A 16,224-nucleotide genomic window follows, 5' to 3' on the forward strand; every position below is an offset into this window, starting at 1 on the left:
TGACCCCACCCAGAACAGCAACCCAGCTGAAGCACTGATACCATCTTACCTCCACCTGAATAGGAAAAAAGGATGAATTCTTTTGGTGATAAGTCCTACCACACAGACAGTTTTAGGGTACTTAAAGACTTTATTCCCTATTATTTCTAAACTTTTATTCAAACTTTAGAAGAGACCAGAATGTGATGTACAGTTTTATGAAATTTTGGAGGTCTCAAGAAGAAATATACCTTGTAAGTACCTTAGTTTAGGAGTTCATAAAATTAACCTATAAGTCAATCAACATTCAGCATGCAAAATAACTTTTTAAAATTATAAATTTGTATTCTTAGTTTTTAAAAAAAATGGCTATTATTTCATTAACTGATACATATATGTACATTTGGAGAATTTACTTACTTTTCTTAGTCTTGGTAAAAATATCTCAATTGTAGCAATTCCTGTTGTTTTATAATTTTCATTTCCTGTCCCACGCTCAATTGCGTTGCACCGTATTTCTTCTATCATTTTTTGTACCTCATTTTCACAACATTCTAACTTGTCAGAGTATTTCTTAGCAAGGTCCTATAAAAAACCAACAGAAAATACAGACTAATAAAATACCAACTCAAAAAAAAGCAAAATACAGAGCACATGCTGGACTCTAAGGTGATGAAGTCTGCTGTACTGACTTCCAATTTTGACCCCCTCTTCAGGGTGTAGAGAATTTAGAGACAATCCGGAGAGAACTGTAAAGTAACAGCTAGAAAAACAAGCGCAATAGAAAAAATAAGATGGGAGAACAAACAAGATGGCAGATCGGGTGGACGTGTAGGAAAGAGCTCCGCCAGCAACAACACAGAATACCCGACCAAGCAGGCTCAGGGGATGGTCCCAGAACTCTGAACCACATATAAGAAATATTTAAAAGATTGGAAGGCTTACAGCTGGGGGAATTTGTGGCAGAAGCAAGAAATCCTTTGCTCTCTAGTTCGGAATGCTCAGCTGCTCCAGGAGCCACCATCATGATTGAAACCAGGCAGGGGAAGGATCGGAGCGGCCACAGACGCCTGGTAAACCGCAGAGATAAAGGTGTAGACATTCTTTTCTTTTGGTATCTGTTCACTGGTACCTTGCTCTATCTGTGCACCTCCATTCTGGTGACTATAAGGGTATCTGAGCTAGTGGGCATCCCAGCCCCACCCTCGGAGGGTTCTTACACGCATGCGCACAGATCTCCTTGAAATTTAAAGAGACAGTTTCCAATTAAAACCAAATGTGGCCAGCCCTTTCCAATTAAAATCAAACGGCCACAGCTGGCCCTGAACTGTTTACAGCTAGAAAGAAGACCTGAACGGGAATTGTGGTATGAGACAAGCACACAAAGAAGGAAATAAGCAGAAAATTAAATCTTAAATTACATCAAAATGACCAACAGTGGCATCTTGAAATTTCTCAAGAAGAAGAGTGAAAAGGGAAGCCAATTTCCTGTCACATCTACCTGGAGGCAATCAGAAAGCATAAAAAATACCAAAATGCATACCCATCTAAGTATTAAGGCCACAGATAACCCCTGAAGATGCCCCCAAAACAGACACAGATGACCATATCTGCACATGTCCAGAAACAAGATAAAGTGACTGAGGCAAATGAGCTGGAAGTAGACCTACACTCCATACTGGAAGATGGGCAGGCTTTGGAAATCCCAGAGAAGGAATTCAGAAAATGATTATAAAAGGAATCAAAACACTACACAATGCAGTTGAGAAAAATAAGGATGAAGTCAGGAAAGCACTACAGGAACAATCAAATTAGATAGAGCATTGGAAAAAATTCAAAACCTACACAAAGAGGCCCAAATGATTAATAATAGAATATCAGAAATGGACAATACACTGAAAGGGCAAAGGAGTAGAATTGAAAAGACAGGAGCCAGAACTAGTGAGCTAGAAGATAAATCTCTCAACACTACTAAGATAGAACAAATACATAAAATGACAAAAAAAATTGGAAGAAGGCCTAAGACTCATGTTGGATAATATGAAGAGGAATAAAATAAGAATTACTGGCATTCCAGAACAGGAACAATCACACAAGTCCACAGAGGAGAGAGTTGAAGAGCTTCTGGAAGAAAATTTTCCTAACATCATGAAAAGCGAAAAGCATTCAAGAAGCTCAACGAACCCCAGGATGGATAGATCCTAAAAGACAATCACCAAGACATACAATAATCAAGTTCTCCAAAATCAAAGATAAAGACAGGATCTTGAAAGCAGCTAGGGAAAAGAGAAATATAACATACAAAGGCAAGCAAATTGCATTAAACTCAGATTTCTCAATAGAAACCATGCAGGCAAAAAGGCAATGGGGAGACATATATAAAATCCTGAAAGAAAATAACTGCCTCTACCCAGCAAAGCTGTCAACCAAATATGATGGTGTAATCAAAACATTCCAGGATAGGCAGAAGCTAAGGCATTTTGCCAAAGCCAACCCTGCTATGAAAAACATCCTAAAGGAAGTTTTGTGGACTGAGAACCAACAAGAACACACAACAACTATAGAATGATATACGTAGCAGCATCAACCTGAACTCAGTCGACAAATGGAAGAGTTATGAACAGAATAAAATTATAAGAACAGAGGATCTGGGAGGTCAGTCTATGATCTAAACAATTACAATGTGAAAAAAGGTAAACACAGAGGAACAGAGATCCAGGTGGTGAGAAGGTCAGGTAGACTACTGGATAAAACAGACTGTCTTAAATGAAGGGAAGAACTAATGGAATATAAGGTAAGCACAATGGGGTTTGGGTGAGGGGTTTACTTTGGGTGTTGGGGAGGGCAATACAAGAAGTGGGGAGGAGGCAGAAGAACAAGATAGATAAGGGAACACTGAGACAGGTTTGCATGGCCTAGTGGGACAGAGGTAAATAGTGATGCATACTCAACCTTAAAACAACAGGGCTCTGGGATACAGGGATCTAGGTATAGCTTGAAGAGGATAAATAATACTAAAATCCTGGACTGCCTTATATTAGTTTCTCTTGCCTACTACTGTAAAATAGACACTTGAGTGGGATAGAAAGGAATGCTGGGAAACATGATTAGAGAAAACTTGTAAGCCCGTCTTCAGTCTGTAACTGATTGGAATACCTAAAAGGGGTTCTACAACTTGCCCAGTGAAATAGGCCTCGTGCAAAGCCTTTACCGAGTATAAGACCTTAGATGAAATTTTGAGTTCCATCCACAACCTTGTGAGGTGGGACATTCCCACTAGAAAGGACAAGCAGACTGGAACAGCTACAGTGACAGAAGATACATCTTCATGATGAACCTGACGTATACTTAAAGCGGTAGTTACTCTAAATACCAACAGAGAAGGAAAGAGTCTTCAAATCAAGTATCAATGCTATTCGCTCGGTAGACAGGGTAGACAGGAATGGGCAACTTAGATATTTGCTACCTAAAATGAGGGGGCAATTAGGCACGAAGTGACTGGCTTACAAGGTTTCAAGAGGGAGTTTAGTTTAAGATTGTGGGGGGAAAGAAAGAGTCCCCACTGAATAGCTGTCATCTTGTCTAGATGGGTCTGGTAAAAAGAGATGGGGATAAGATTCGTAAGATTCAATAGTGAATAACTGTTATGACTAATCGCGACTGTCACAATCGTAAAGGTAGAAGTTTTGTAACAAAAAAAGGGGAGTGGTTAATCTTACAGTCCAGAAACAGAGGACCCTAGGACCATCAAGAGAAGAATGCACATACAGAATGAGGGACCTTATCCAGAGAAGCAGCAGCGCCAGAGATGGAGGCAGAGATGGGGCATGGAAAGGGGGAGTGGCTGATGACTCTCGATTCATGGACTAAGAAGAGAAGGACTAAAAGCTGGTGGCCAGGAGCAGACCTCCAGAACGTGACCTTTGAAGATGTAAATTATTATATATGCCTGAGTGGGTTTTTTTGTTTGTGTGTTTTTTTTAAAAAGCTAAAGTGGACAGAGACAAATACTGTTAACTAATGGTATATGGAGGGGATTATAATCAATGTAATGAAACAAGTTATATGATTTGTTGAATGTAAAACTGATGATGTGCCCTGTAAACTTCCACTCAATCCACAAAAAAACCTTAAAAATTAAAAAAAAAGGATGATTCTAGGGGAAGAGAAAGGTAGGCTATGACGTCCATGACTGCACAACATGTAACATGTAAGATTACTTTAAGAAAGCGTGAGCTCCACTCAATAATTACTCTCAGAGAGGAGATGTAAGGGATCAGGGAAACTAGTCACAAAAATGGAATATTCAAATGGAAACACTGAGAATTCTCACAAGCAGTGAAGAATGTCACCAATGTCACTGAACAGTCTATGTAGAAATTGTTGAATGGAACCCTAAACTGATGTGCAAACAGAAAACACAGTATTTTTTTTTTTTAAAGAAAAGTAAATTATTCATCTATACTAAAGGAAAAGAAAGGAAGATATGGAGAAAACATTGTAAGCATAGTGAGAACAAGACAGGTTAAATAACATTTTTAACAGAAACTTCTGAATTACTCATGTTGTTAAGTGCCACCAAGCCGGTTCCAACTCACAGCGACCTGGTATACGGTTTCCAAGGAGCAGCTGGTCAGTTTGAACTGCTGACCTTGCAGTTCAAACCGACCTTTGGTTCCAGGGCTTTACCCCAATGCGCCACACCACTGGGTTGTAAAATCATTTGCTAAGGAGAGGTCTAGGTTTGAGAAAGAGTTTAAAGGATTTAAGGAGCCTCAAAAACAGCTCTGAGCCAATTATTATAATTTACTTTATAAGTATAATTTACTTACACTTTATAAAGTAAGTCACTATGCTCCCTCACAAAAAATATATGCATTTGCAATTTAACATCTCTTTAAGAGAGCTGTCACTACCCATAAACAATGCTGTTTTTGTTTTTTAAATGCTGTTGAGTTGGTTCCGACTCACAGCAACCCTGTAAAAGGTTTCCGAGGAGCAGCTGGCAACCTTGCGATCAACTGCTTATCTTACAGTGCCATTCCAGGACTCCATAAAACATCAACAGTTGTAAAACCCTGAAGTTCAAAGTTTTGTCAAATTTAGAATGTAATACCATACAGCAGATATTTATGACAGGGAGAGATGTTCATGATATATAGAAAGTTACAAAACAGAAAGCAAATAGTATTTTATTTTTAAAATATAAACCTCTGTAATAATGTGTATTTTAATATTCACATTGAAATAGAATATATCACTATTAATTATAATTATTTTTGTTTTTTTATTTAATTATATGTATATATTTTCTTTAATTAACTCAAGCAGCTATATTATTTTTATTACCAGAAAACTAAAAAATTGCAACTTTCTATAATTCTCTAGAAAATCTGATTACTTAAATTTCTCAGTCAAGATTATAATAAGCAAATTCAGCACTAAGGTCCCGTGGGCTGTGAAAATTATAAGTGAGACCTATCACAGAGTCAGAGTCCTGATGTGGAGCTATAGGATAATGCGCTGCACCACAAGGTCAGTTTCAATTGCAAGGTCAGCAGTTCGAACCCAGCAGCAGCACCTTGGAAATCCTATACAAGGTAGCAGTGAGTCTGAACTGACTAGAAGGTCCTAGTCAACAACAATCAGGAACAGAATAAACAGAACGCTAGGTCACCTCCGTAGTGTACCACTGTCACACTCTGATGCATTTGTGATAATCCTCAATCCTTAAACACTACACTGTATTCAGGATTTCGTGACTGGAAAAGTAGGCAAGTACATGATAGAAACCTATTATAAGAGAAAATCCTATCTAAAATGACTGGAGTCCTGGTGTAACGGTGTAGGATAAGCACTGGACTACAAGGTCGCTGTGAATTGCAAAGTCAGCAGTTCAAAACCCCTAGACATTCCTTGGAAACCGTAGACAGGGTCAATGTGAGTCAGCACGAATTTGACGGTACTTAAACAACAACCACCTGCTTTTACTACTTCCCTGTTTTGAAAAGCCAGCAAACTTCAGTTTCTAAAATTTGTACAGACATAAAACAAAACCATTTCTGATGTTGCCATAAAAAATTAAGGCCTAGCTAGTAGAGAAATGTATTTTGGGAAAATGAGTACTACTGATAAGCCTTGTTGTAAAAAAACTGAGGGAGGGGGAAATTGCTTTACAGACCACAACAGCAAGGAGAACTGAAAACCAACCGAGACATTAGCATCACCTTAATAGAGTCCTGGTGTGGCGCTGTGCTGTTAATGCGCCAGACCACAAAGCTGTTTGAACTGCAAGGTCGGCAGTTCAAGCTCACCAGCTGCTCCTCGGAAACCCTACACAGGGTCGCTATGGGTCAGAACCAACTCAACGGCACTTCACAACAACAACACAGGGTTTTCAATAAGGGACTAGTGGATTTGAACTGCCAAGCTTATGGTTAGCAGTCTAGGGCTTATCCTACAATGCCAAAAAGAAGATGTGTAATACGTGAATTATTTATGTGTTAAAATAAAAATACCTTTAATACCAAACCAACTTCTTTATTTTCATCAGTATATGGAGGTTTCCAAAGTTGAATTCTGTCTTCCCTTAAAAACTGGGTTAATTTTGCTTGGAGATATTTCTTTTGCGCCATCCTTGAAAGCAAAATAGTATAACAATGAAATATCACAATGCATTTCAAAGTGTCTCATATATTACCTAACATGTGGAGGTCATTTTGTAAAATAAGCATAGCTCTCTCTCCAATTTAACCTAAATTATCCATCATCCTCAAGTTAATGCTAACCCACAGAGACCATGTAGGGAAGAGCAGAGCTGTTCCCCAGGATTTCTAAGGCTGTCATTTTGCTAAAGCACACGGCCACATCTTTCTACCTTACAGCAGCTGGGCAATTAGCAGCCAAGCGCTTAACCACTGTGCTACCAGGGCTCCTTTAACCAAAGATACTAAGGTTTTAATAGGCTTCAAACTGCTCCTTAAAAATACACACACACACACACACTTCAAAATTACTAGTATGTAGCAAGGTTTAATAAGCTTTTCTATTTCTTAACCTATTCTTTAAGCTGACAACTGAAATTTAGGTTTTAAGCACTATACTGCACAATAACTCATGAGTGTGAACTTTTATAAGCAAATCAACATAGAGCTCAATTCTTTTGTAATTGAATACAAAACAACAGGTCAACCACTCTGGTAATTAAAATTTTAAAAGGTTTATCTTGAACTGTGATCAATACTAAGTATTCTTAACATTTTTCTTTAAAAAAGTTTTGCATATTTTGTGATAACAGCATAATAAAACATCTACATAAGTTAATTCAATTCTAACATTCTTAAGGTCATTTTACAGCTGAGAAAACAGATTCCAGGTTTGTAAAATGACTTGGCCAAGGTCACAAAATTAGGCAGTCTTAACTATCACTGGAACTTTTGCCCACAACACTGGACTCTGCATGTTGGAAGTCAACATGTTTTGCTAATAGTAACATTCTACCAAAGAGCCACTTGCCCTCAGTATAGGTGTCCATTTATAGCTCACTAAAAGGGCAATTCAGTAGTGTGTGTAGCTAATGAGGAAACAGCTAACAAGTGTCCTATAGTGTTCTAAGGTTTCCTAAGATCAGGCAAGCTGTAAGTAAAAAGTTATTACTGAATGAGAGGAAGAAGGAATAGAGTTATTGTTTAAAGGGCACCGAGTTTTCTATTTGGGGTGATGAGAAACTTTTGTAATTACATAGCAGTGAAGGTTATATAACATGGTGGTAGTGGTGGTGGTTGTGTGCTGTGGAGTCGGTTCCAACTCATAGTGACCCTGTGTAGGGTTTCCAAAGCTGTAAAATAATGGGAGCAGAAAGCCTCATCTTTCTCCAGCGAAACAGCTGAAAGTTTACAACTGCTGATCTGAAATACTATTTGAAAATGGTTAAAACGTCAAACTTTTGTTATACATATTATTTTGTTTTGTTTTGTTTCAACTGAGGGTCATTATTCCTCCCTTGCAAAATCCAATCACCTGATTTTGAGATCAAGTCAAGTTACCTTAAAATTAACACCTTTTAAAAATAAAATTCAAAACTGGTTTATGCCAGTTTGACAAAGTGGTTAAGGCACTTGGCTGCTAACAGAAAAGTTGGCAGTTCAAGCCCACCAGCCACACCACAGGAGAAAGATGTGTCTATCTGCTTCAATAAAGACTGTTGTTGGTAACTGCCGTGAGGTTGGTTCCATTTCATAGCCTTGGAAATCCCATGGAGCAGTTCTACTGTGTCCTATAAAGTTGTTATGTGTCAGAATTGACTCAATGGCAGTGAATTTGTTTTTTGGTTTGGGAAAACAGCTTCTGTCACAGTACATTCAAGAACAAAATACTGAGCACTGAGCAATAATGTTCCTTAGTCAAAAATGCTCAGATTCAGAATGAACCATCACAGCAACCCCACTGAGGGAAAGAATATCATGGAGTCAAGACTTAGGGTAGGTTGAACTCAGTCCTCCCAGAACCAGCCCATCCAAGCCACCAGCAGACCAAAGGCAAACCTACTGGTCCACACACCCGGGCTAAGCAACAGCTGCACAAGATAATTCTAACTAAGTTATACCACTCTCTGAAACTTACAAAACTTCACTTATAAATATCAGAACAACCCACAACGCAAATTTTAAATAAACGAGAAAGAAACATACTTAAGAGACCAGTTTTCTATGGTAATTGGTAACTGAGAAAGCTGGTTTCATGCATGCCAAAGAGTGTTTCGTTGCCAAGCACAAAAGCTGAAAGTAATTTACTCCTTCAAACTGAAAGTGAAACGTTCAAACCACTCCTTTAAAAGTTTCTTCCATTTTGTAATAAATGAATTGGCGCCATCTTTACCCTAAGTTTTTCGACTATATCTATTCAAGTGCGTTTTACGTTTTCTCTTTGAAAATAAGAGCTGCAAAATCAGATGGTCAAGATTCGAAAAATCATCAACTGCATTTACTCCCGAAACAGCCAGGAAAACCTGGTTTTGATTGCACATAAACCCCAAATGGCATACCTGGAATAATAGCGCTACGATTCAAGCGTTCTGCTACTCTCATTACATTCGTTTATGTTGTATAGCCAGCGATACATATACACTTACTTATACATTTATTTCCACAGAAGCAACACATAAAATCTTTTCTAAATGCCTCCCACCGGCTCCCCAGTCCGCGGCCTGTTCCGCCACCGCCTGCCGGGCCGGAGCAGGGTCTAGAGTGCCGGGCCCGACAGGAGCCAAGACACTGGCCATCAGCCCTCACCTGCGCCACCGCCTCGCCAGCTGCCGAGTGCCCGGATGCGGCGAGGTCGTTTGTTTTCATTCCGGGTGAAACCGACCCGGCTGCGCCGCCACCGCGCGCCCTCCGGAAGGCCGCTGGGGGGGCGGAGCTCTGGGCCAGCCGGCCTCTGGCACTTCCTAGGCCTGGGTCTCAGTCCGAGGGAAACGTACCTGGCTTTGTTTCCCCAAACAGTCTTGGAAGAGAGCCGAGTACTCTCCAAGGAAACCCTTCTCTCCGGGTGTGAAGGTCTAGACCTCGCGGTCTGCGCGCCTTCAGTATGGAATTAAAGGGTTCCCCTGACCAAGCCGCCGCAACGCTAGCCAGTCACCATGATTAGCGACCCGACTTAATTGAGGACCTCCAATTTTCAAAGCGATCCGCACCCACAGGTCCCCCATTTCTCCCATAGGCCACAGGATCTCAAGTGCTGGACAGCTGATCTTCCCAGTGTTCTAGGGTGAAATGGCCCCAAATTCAAACATACTTTATTAAGCCTTACACAAGGCAAAGACAAATCATCCTGGTGAGGGAGACCGTCAGCTAGAGGCCGTAATGGTGTCCAAAGGATTTACAGCCAAGTGGCAAATTACGGCCCAAAGAAAACAAAGGAAATCTGAAATTTTCATAAAACCATGATTGACAGCAGATTACTGTTGCAGCCAGGGAGTGGGGTTGGACTACCATTGGGATATGCACACAACAACAGATAAGAAAACTTTTCAGGATTGGTCCTGGGGGCCTTTCAACACCCAGGCTACTTGAAGATAAGCAAATGTCTCATGATCTTGTGGCTTTGGCATGCCAACATCCATGATTGTCCCACCCCGTGCCTGGCCAGGGGAATTGTAATCTACTTCCAAACACACTCTGCCTGAGGGCAAAGTAGTTGCCACGTTACTGATTAAGGGTCAGAAAGAAATCAGATGGCGGCTGAATTTGTGTCAAGACTCAAAACGGAGTTAGAGTTCCTACCGTAAATTGCAGCTGTCCACAAACCAAATTCTATGGAAGTGAAGCTCTAATGCATCAGACAACTCCTGCTAAATAGCTGGTACCCCAAATACACACTACTTAGAGCAAAGAAGCCCCTGTATTTCTCCACTTACAAGCCCACTTCCTCTCCCGTGATAGCATAGACTCATACTGCTTGCTAACCCCATCATCCCACTGCCCCCCTGCATGAGAAAACACACACACACACCCCAGGTATACACATTGTCCTTTATACTGTCCTAGTGGGAGAAATGGAGTCCTGGTGTGGTGCTGTAGGATAGTGTAAGGCAGGGAGCCTGTGAGACCAATTGAACAGTTACTAGGAAAGCAAAGAATTTGTTTAAAGGACAGACAGTCCCTTTGGCTCTCTACTATACCCTCAGTGCATTGGCCAGTGACTTGGACATACACAGTAGGTGCTCAGTAAATATTCATTGATTTTTTAGTAGTGATTATAGGGCAAAGAACTATAGTCCTATAATCCTCTAGAGAAGCCCCCTGAACAGCTATAATGGGTCCAGTTGAGGTCCAACATGTGCTACTTGACCTCTCCAAGTCTCCCTGACACAGGGAACCTAAGGGGCCTCTGTAACAAGGTATGAAATAATTCACAAATATGAAGGATTGAAAGCAGAGAGCTGTATTCACTTTCCAAGGGAGGAAAGGGGCCTAACACCAGAGAATAGTGCCGGCAAGAGAGTCAGGTGTTTTGGGCTTTTATCGGATTTTTAGGAAGAAGGGAAAAAGGGGTTGCAGACAGGTGTAATCAGAGGCAGATTAAGGATTTATTGAAAAGATTAAGTCCCTCAGGGAGGTCTTCTGGGCAGAGTATAGGGAGTTGCTCATTAGTAGGGCTGGCTGTTCTCCATTCCTGAAAAACAAGCTCTGGAAAACAGGCTGGGGTGGGGGCAGGGGTCTTATAAGAGTTTAAACACTACAGCTGAGTCCTGGCAGCCTTTTGGAGAATGAAAGCATTAAACCCAAAACCTTGCCCATTTTATAGTATGTTTTCTATAAACAGACCATAAGATCTATTTTACTTTCTTGTAAAATCTTCACTGGTTTTACCTACCAAGAATGACCTTTCCTTGCGGGTGAAAGAGAACACCAGCCCCTGGTAGGAGTTGGAACTGGAGTATTGAAGAACCACACATGTGCGACATCCCATAATAAGTTTTGTCTGCTTCTACCAGAGGCCTTTGCAGTGGAATCCATCTTGAAGAAATACTGTGCATGAACCCAATTAGCACAGCCCATTCTAAACAGGCCATTTCCCGGAAACCCCTGCCTATTCTTATGAATAAACATGATGTCTTTCCCCACCCCAAACTTTTTAAACCCCAGCAATCCGTTTGTTCCAGACAATGTTAAGCATTGTGTTAAGCTCTTCCCATCTCTGCTTGCAAGCCTTTTTCCTATAATAAACTATTGCTTGTATGGAAACCCTGCCCATCTGACTATTCTTAATCAGTAGAAAGCTGATTCTTTCTACTTGAAGGGTAGAGATGAGCTAGCACTTCCTCTAATATAAGCACTGGGCTGCTAACCACAAGGTTGACAGTTAAAACCCACCAGCTGCTCCTCAGACACCCTCTACTTGCTATGAGTCGGAACTGACTTCAAGACACTTAATATCAAAGGAGAAAAGACCCCAAATTCAAATATATTACAGGGATCATTAAGTCTTAAAAGGAGCTCTGGTAGCTTAGTGGTTACACGTCAGGCTGCTAACCTCAAGGTCAGCAGTTCAAAATGACCAGACATTTCACAGGGGAAAGATAAGGCTTTCTGCTCCTGTAAAGATTTACAGTCTCGGAAACCCTACTCAGGGTTGCTATGAGTTAGAAGAGACTCCACGGCACACTACCACCACCACCATTAAGTCTTAAAAGGAACCCTGGAGAAGTAGTGGGTTATACGTTGGGCTGAAAACCACAAGGTCAGCAGTTCAAATCTACCAGTTGCTCTGAGGGAAAAAAATAAGGCTTTCTACTCCCGTAAAGATTTAAAGCCTTGGAAACCCTACATAGGGTTGTTATGAGTCAGAATCGACTCCATGGTTGTGGACTGTTTTAAGCACTGGACTGCTAATAACAATTTTGGTGGTTCAAATCCACCAACCACTCCTCTGAAATCCTATAAAGGGATGCTATGAGTCAGAACCAACTGTATATCACTTAAAAACAATAACAGGATGGCTGACATCTTAGTGAGGCTGCAGTTGTAACTGCTCTCCAAGTTTCATGATGCCGCCCAAGGACTACAAGAAGAAGAAAGATGCCGGAAAGTCAACCAAGAAAAACAAAGACCCAGTGAATAAATCTGGGGGCAAAGCCATAAAGAAGAAGCAGTTTAAAGGGAAAGTCTGGGACAAGCTCAATAACCTAGTTTTGTGTGACAAAGCCACGTATGATAAACTCTGTAAGGAAGTTCCCAACTATAAACTTATAACATAAGCTGTTGTTTCTTAGAGACTGAAGATTCGCGGTTCCAGGCCAGGAGCTGCTTAGTAACAAGCTGGATTCTACATACAGAACTCAAGTAATTTACACCCAAAACACAAAGTGAGGGCATGCCCCAGCTGCCGGTGAAGATGCATGAACAGGTCCAACCAACTGTACATTTTGAAAAATAAAACTTTATTAAACAAAATAAAAAAGGATTAAAAAAAATTTTTAAACAAAATAAGATAAAGACAAAACAAAAGAAACAAATCATCCAGATGAAGAAAATCACAAGCATAATATCATGATGAAATCTAAAGAATTTCTCTCTACCTGGCTGGTTTTGTTCTCCACAGAGAACAGGAATGTCATCACAAAACCATGATCAATGTAGCACAGCCTGCAGTGTGTCCAGGCGAAAGCTTGAGAGGGAGACTGCTTCCTTACTGGGCTGGCTGGTAGAAAGGCCTGAATCCATTTTCTAATACCCTCTGCCTAAGAGCTCATTTGTCTCTCTCTCTCTGCAGCTCAGTCATTGGAGATGCATGAATTGCTCAAGAATGGTGTCAAGGCTCAAGATGGAACTAGGACTCTGACTGGGCTACAGTTGTCCACAGGCAAAGTGTCCTCAAATTTCAGGCTCTAAAGGAGTACATAAGGGAGCACTCGTGGTATAGTGTGTTACAAGTTGGGCTTCTAACAACAGTGTCAGCAGTTCAAATCCACCAGTCGTTCCAAAAGAGAAAGATGAGATTTTTCTGCTTCTGTAAAGATTTACAGCCTCGGAAACCTTATAGAGTCACTAAGAGTCTAAAACAACTTGACGGCATATAACAACAACAAAAGATTATATAAGTAGGATTTTATATCTGTCAACTTTTTTTTCCCATTAAATTATAGTCTATTTCAGGTCTTTCCATGTCACTACATATAGGTGGAACACAGTGGCTCCAGATGGTAAACACTAGACTGCAAACCACAAAGTCCACAGTTCAAGCTCACCAGCCACTCTGCAGTAGAAAGGTCAGCAGTTCAAACCCACCAGCTGTTCTTTGGAAATCCTATACAGGGTCACTATGAGTCAGAACTGAGTCAGCAGCACTTAACAATAACTTTAACGTTGCATTCCCTCCTGTGGCCCCCGCTACCTTCATCTTTCCTCTGCTAATCTCCCTCTTGTATATTGCCTGCCTTGTCACCCATGCTAACATATTTCTAACCTCTAGCTGATGAATAATTTTCCCTGCGCCCTCTTCCCCTCCCCTGTAACCATCAAAGATTGTTTCTTTTATCAGGAAAACTTTTCTTAACTTTTTACAGTATTGGTCTCATACAATATTTGTTCTTTTGATATTGCTCTTGTAGCGTAGTGGTTACGAATCGGGCTGCGAACCTTAAGGTCAGCGGTTCGAAACTACCAGCCACTCCGCAGGAGAAAGATGAGGCTTTCTACTCCCGTAAAGATTTACACCCTCGGAAACCCTGTACAGGGTCGCTATGGGTCGGAACCGACTCGACGGCACTTAACAACAACAATGTTACTCAGCATGATGTCCTCCAGGTTCATCCATGTTGTGAGGTGTTTTGCAGATTCATCATTATTCTTCAATGATGGGTAGTATTCCATTGTGCGTTTGTACAAAAGTTTAACTATTCTTTTGTTGATAGGCATTTAGGCTTCCTCTATCTTTTTGATGTGTCTCTTGTAGCAGCATATTGAAGGATCCTGTTTTCTTATCCATTTGCTTTCTCTGTCTCTTGACTGGTGCATTTAATCCATTTATACTTAGTGTAATTATTGATAGGTATGAATTGATTGCTGTCATTTTGCTGTATGTTTTTTGGTGGTACTGCTGGTTTCTGTGTTCTACACAATTTTCTGCATTGAGTTTATTTTGTTTGTGGGTTTTCTTTTCATTTTCATTTCTGTTGTGTTAATGTTTACTAAGTCTTCCTGATTTTCCTCTTTTTATAATTCTGATGTGCAGGTGCATTAATTTTTTTTGAGGCTACCCTGTAATTTGCTAGTGTTTTTCTCTATTTAAAACAGTCTGTTTTATTTTGAAATCTACTTGACTTGCTTGCCTTTTGGAAGTTCTGTATTTATTACTATTCCCTCTTTTTGCTTTGTAGCTGATTTCATTATAAATTTATATCATTGGTTCCCTATTTTCAGTCTTCTAGGTTTGTTTTGGGACACAGCTAAAGAAGTACTTCAAAAACCCCTTCCGAGACTAAGACTCAATGGGAATATACGTACAGACATGTGCTCTGACTGGTGACCACATTGGTCATCGTTAAGGGGAAGTAAGTGAAAAGCAGCAGTGAAGCAGCAAGCTAGGCCCTACCACATTCAATAGATTCCTGTGAACCTGAGTGAAGACCTGGTTGGCCAGCAGTGTAGCAAGACCCGGGGACTCCTAGGTCCAGAGTCAGTGACATAGCCACAGAGGACTAGAGTGGAGAGTGAAGTGCGCAGTTGATAAGAAGAGAGGGCATATACACAAGAACACCCACACTTGCAGATAATACCCACTTGACCTGGCTTCAATGACTGGATGATCAGAATTCAACTAGAAGAAGAAAGAAGAGGGAAAATAGAGTAATCTGATATAATTTGATGAACTTGACCCATACCTATAAATGCAGTAGCTCAAAAGAAGAAACAAATCTTTACAGTGAGGATCATTCCCACTCCCTTGATACACAGGGTAGATAGGGATGGGCAACTTGGACACTGGCTACCCAAAATGGGGGGCTACAAAGGCAAGAAGTGACTGGCTTACAAGCTTTCAAGAGGGAGCCTAGATCCAGAGGGTGCGGAGGAAGGCAGAATCTCCACAGAGTAGTAGTATCTAATCAGTCTGGGCGGGGCTGATGAAAGGAAATGGGGATAGCACTCATGTGGCACAATAATGAATGATTGCTATCAGGACTGACTGTGAGGGTTCGAAGTGTAAAGGTAGACGTTTTGGAGCAAAATGAGGGGATTGGTTGACTTTGAAGTCCAGGAGCAGAGGTCCCTGGGACCATCAAGGGAGATGAGAGGAATGCGGGACCCTACCCAGAGAAACAATGATGCCAGAGATGGAGGCAGAGATGATGACGTGGAGAGAGGGAACGGCTGGGGACTCCAGAGCCAGAGAGAGAGAGGGGCTGTGTGCTGATGACCAGGGAAAATGCTTGATGATGCATGGAGGGGATTGTAACCATGGCAATGAAACGATATACGATAGGATAAATGTAAAACTAATGTTCTTCCATGTAAACTATCACATAATTCACAATAAAACATTTAAAAAAAATAAATAAGTGCTTCAAAGACAATTTATAGCAATAAATGCACACATTCAAAAAGACAAGAGAACCAAAATCAACACATTAACACGGCTAGAAGAATAAAAGATACCTCTTGAAAGAAAGACCTGCAGGAAAAATGGAGCCAGATGGACTGTTACTACAAGAACAAACAAATCGCTTCCCTAGGAAACATCAAGGCA

The 16,224-nt window shown here is 40.8% G+C and overlaps 1 protein-coding gene across 2 annotated transcripts in view; it reads right to left on the reverse strand.

Moving 5' to 3' along the window:
* Positions 1-6,614, reverse strand: part of NUB1 (negative regulator of ubiquitin-like proteins 1) — a 39,923-nt gene extending 33,309 nt beyond the window's left edge. For both annotated transcript variants that reach the window (XM_006873673.1, XM_006873672.1), the window contains exons 1-2: positions 6,498-6,614; positions 400-564 (exon numbers count right to left, since the gene is read on the reverse strand). In XM_006873673.1, the coding sequence (XP_006873735.1) occupies positions 400-564; positions 6,498-6,614 (282 nt within the window). The remainder of the gene's footprint in view (positions 1-399; positions 565-6,497) is intronic.
* Between the last annotated feature and the right edge of the window lie 9,610 nt (positions 6,615-16,224).

This window comes from Chrysochloris asiatica, unplaced genomic scaffold (genome assembly GCF_000296735.1).
Source record: "Chrysochloris asiatica unplaced genomic scaffold, ChrAsi1.0 scaffold00249, whole genome shotgun sequence".
Lineage (NCBI taxonomy): Eukaryota > Metazoa > Chordata > Mammalia > Afrosoricida > Chrysochloridae > Chrysochloris > Chrysochloris asiatica.